The sequence below is a fragment of the Pygoscelis adeliae genome, unplaced genomic scaffold (assembly GCF_000699105.1).
Source record: "Pygoscelis adeliae isolate BGI_AS28 unplaced genomic scaffold, ASM69910v1 Scaffold4, whole genome shotgun sequence".
Classification (NCBI taxonomy): Eukaryota; Metazoa; Chordata; class Aves; order Sphenisciformes; family Spheniscidae; genus Pygoscelis; species Pygoscelis adeliae.
Genome location: NW_008824986.1, coordinates 1285277 through 1289196, shown reverse-complemented (window position 1 = coordinate 1289196; position 3920 = coordinate 1285277). Strand labels below are relative to the sequence as shown.

General features: G+C 51.7%; 1 protein-coding gene across 1 annotated transcript in view; it reads left to right on the top strand.

Moving 5' to 3' along the window:
* Positions 1–3720: 3720 nt before the first annotated feature.
* Positions 3721–3920, top strand: part of LOC103918602 (proactivator polypeptide) — a 25667-nt gene continuing 25467 nt past the window's right edge. The window contains exon 1 of the mRNA XM_009325981.1: positions 3721–3871. Within this exon, the coding sequence (XP_009324256.1) occupies positions 3721–3871 (151 nt within the window). The remainder of the gene's footprint in view (positions 3872–3920) is intronic.

Genomic DNA, 3920 nt, shown 5'->3' with positions numbered 1-3920 from the left:
ATGGGCTTTACGAGATGATGCTGCACTGTTGATTCCCCTGTATTTAGGAGGAATCATCTGCTTTTCTGGTGACTCTGCACTGGTCAGAAATCCTGGTTCATGAGGGCAAAGCATTTATGGCTGCTGACTCTCTGTGTGTTGATCTACTTTGTTTGAAGTAACAGTTGCCCTGGGATATGGCCAGCCTCAGAACAGGGGGTCTAATCCCAGTAAGTAGTACCTAAAATGCTGAAGAAACCTTGAGACAAAATGCAGCTTGTAACTAAAATGTAAAACTTGTGACAGCTGGCAAAGGAAATACTGAAATGAGAATTAGCTGCAGTGATTGGAGGCTTTATGTTATGCTTTGCTTGGAAAATACAGTGCACTTGATGTGACCCCTTTTGATAATTAAGTTGTGGCTGAGCTGAACATGGGAAGGACTGTGGCCCGCGATCATGCCAGTGTTAATTGAGAGCTCTGCTGCAGCGCAGCCGCCAAAGGGGGTGGTCCTCAACTGCTTTCACCCCATGCTGCCACAAGTGTTCAGACAGCAAACTGGATCCAGGCAAAAAACTGCCTGGGGAGAGGAATGGATCACTCCTAAAGCCGTATCAGTTGCAGGGCTGGGCAGAGAGTGTGGCTGTTTGTGCTGATGCGAGGGACTGAGAGGCTGGAGAAGTGTAGGGTTGCTGCTGTCTCGCTCCCACGGCCCAGCTGGCTCATCGCGCGGTGCTCTCTGCACCCTGGGCTGATTCAGGCCACTAATCCAGTAAAGAACCATCTGCTTCTGCAGGTCAGGGGCCTTTAGCTGTGTTAGGGAGCTGGAGCAGCCCAGCACGGGTGCTGATAAGCACCAGTACCAGGAGGGAGGGGACGCCCTGCTGTCCCACCTGCCCTGTCTCCTCCCAGTGTTGTCGAGCTGCAGCTTTGCCCTTGGATGCAGTCCCTGCAGCATCGCCTTCCCATTTGGAAAATGCTCTGATGCCTCCTGCTTTGAGAAATACATCAGAGCGGGAGCTATTTCTCTGCAGCCTGTTAGTGGTGAGGAAGGGGGGTGTGTGGTGGGGAGTCTGTCTCTAGCTGGGACCTGCAAGCCCAACCATTTGTGAGTCATGGGGATGCTGCTCATGCTCGGGCTGGAACAAACTTCAAACGTGTCCAAAGCTCTTCCTGAGGCTGCCAGGCTGCAATTTGTGGCTGGCTTTGCTTCCTCTCCAATGGCTTGCTGCAGTCTGAGTGGAAATGCAAAATGGTCCAAAAGCCAGGCTGCTGCAGAAAATGCCTCCATTTATTTAATTTTTTTTTTTTGCAATGAGAGCACTTCTCCCGCAGAGCTGGTTGCAGTAGGCTGCAAAACCAGAGCCTGCAGGGGCCTCTGGCTGGCCTCCAGAGATTGCCAGAGATGCCTCACTTCCTCTGCTTATTGCACTGCTTATGCAAAGTGGAGAATTGGGCTCGAGGAGGGCGAGGCGATGGTGGAAGGAATTTATGTGCCATAGGCATGACAAAACTGAGCATCAGGCTTTCTGGAGCCAGCTGGGCTCTGGTGCCAGCCCGGTCCAACTGGTTGGTAGGGGAGGTGGCGTTCCTGGACGCCAGCCCCTGGAAAGTGAGTCATGTGTTTTGTTGCAGGAGAGTCCCTTGCTTGGCCGCATCTTTCCAGCCCGAGGGAGGACAGTATCTTCCTACCCACTTTCTCTATGCAGAGCATGCGCCTCCCAGAAAATGGGGCTAAAATTCAAGTTTAGGCCAGGAAGACCCCCTTCTCTCCCAGCCACAGCAAAGTGACTCAGCTGTATGTGACTACAGACAAGCCACGGTCCTTCCTGAGAAGCCTCATCTGACACCCTATCTGGGAGGTTTATCTTCAGGAAAAAAACCAAATCTGAGCAGAAGCTCAGCAAAAGCAGAAGGTGGTGGGCAGATGGCAGACTGCCGCAGTTCACACCCTCAGTGCAAGATTGCTCTTCATGCAGCTGGGCCTCACGTCTGTGAGCTGGACCTGGTCTCAACAGGCTGAGATATCCTTTGGGGTTTCCCACTCTTGCAAACAGTCCCGTTGTCGATGGCAGCCAGCCAGTGCTTGAACTCTTGATGCCATTTTATTTGTTTTAATCCCATTTTTAAGTGAGCAGGCATTTTTTAACTAGCAGGCAGTATTGCTAAACCAGGAAAGCTATGTCATGGTGACAATTTGTCAGGAAGCTGCTGGCCAGATATTATATGCTCTGTACTTGAGAGAGAGGAAGAAAAAAGTCCCCAAATCAACTGGAATTGGCAAAGCTCCAGGGAAACCTGGGCTAGCACAGGTGGTCTTGGTGCCCAAAATGAGATCAGATTGGAGGTGGCACCTGCTAGCTTGATGCTAGTTCTTCCTTACCCCTGTCCTTCAGTTCCCAGAAGAAAAACACCCTGCCTGCTGAAATAGCTCTCCTGTTCCAGACAGTCTTATTTAACCCCCCCTTTTAAATATTTTTCACAAAGCTGTTTTTTTTTTTGTGTTCCTAAGCTAGTAGCTGACTGCTGGTTAGAAAGTCAAGGTGCCTCGTCAACACTTTGTGTGCACTCCTGAGATAAGAGAGGAACGCTGAGCCCTGCCTAGGCAAGGTGGCTTTAGCACTAGAGTAAAGGTTGCTTGTTCAGTCTGGCCAAAATTGCTGTTGGGGGTGGCTTTCTGCCTGGTTGATTTAGTCTGGGTGGGTCTGGCTCCAGTTTGGGAATTACCTAAGAGCCAAGGCTTCTGATGGGGGGGGGGTTGGGGGAGATAGCAGAGGCTTGGCAGGCTCCGAATGAAGCTCTGCTGACTGGCAGAGAGCAAAGGCCCTGTGTAAGCATTGAGCTCTGCCGCTGTGTCTTGCAAAGAAGAGTGAGATAACAAGCCTCCCACAGTGGCTGCTTAGCTTGGTGTTTAATTTTAAAAAGATCTTCATAAGAAATGTGCATTACCCTGTTTGGTATAGACTGGCAAAGTGAAACACAACAGATCCGCTTCCTCCTAACATTCAAACTGCAAGTAAACCTTAAATGTTATCAACAAGTCTTGTCCCTGAGAAATGAACATGTAAGTAGGGACCTAACATGGTAATACTGTGCATGCCCTTAGATGAAGAACAATACCTTCAAGATCCTCAACAAACTGGGCAGGATAAGCCTCACAGATCATGAGCACCTCAGGTGCAAAGTGATGAGTCTTTCTGAATTACGGTGAGGCTGCAGGGGATATCCAAGCGAAGCTCTCCAAGCTGAGAAGCACCTAGCTTATCAGGACCCTTCCTCCAGCAACAGAAAGCCCTGAGCGTGCGTTTAAAAGAAGAGAGCTGGTCTAGCAGCTCTGTGCAGTCCTGGTGAGCCTGGCTTCTGCCTGCGAGGGACCAGCTCTGGCCCTCAGCTGAGCTGGTTTGGTTTGTTGATCCAGTATGAAAACGCTGCATTTTTTTTCTGGGTTAGTTTGTCGTTCCAGTTGGCTGCATCAGTGCAAGGGATATGGCAGGAGTAAGAGGCTGGGAGATATCAAGTTAGTTCAGGCTATCTTTCGTAATTGTACTTTTAATTACTGCTCCTTTGGACCACACAGCTACCTAGCTGCCTAGTGACAACAGGCAGCAGCAGTCTGCGAGGCAGAGCGAGGAAAAACAAACATGCCCCCAGCTCCTAACCCCAGGCAGCAAGATGGGAAGCCTGTGAGCAGAAAGCTCTGCCGTGGCACATCTCCTGCTTGCTGGTGTGCACCTCGACGAGATGCCACCACCCGAAAGCGAGCGTGGGGGGCCCTATGGGGGCCCTCCTGCCTGTGGTGCTCCCACGGCCTCGGGGGCGCCGCCTGTGGAGGGCCCCGGGCCGGCGCTACGCAAACCGCCTTTTGCGGCCTGGGGGCCTTTCCTCCGGCCAGGCAGGGCGGTTTCAAGCGGCGGGGGGGGGACACCCCCTACCCCCCCGGG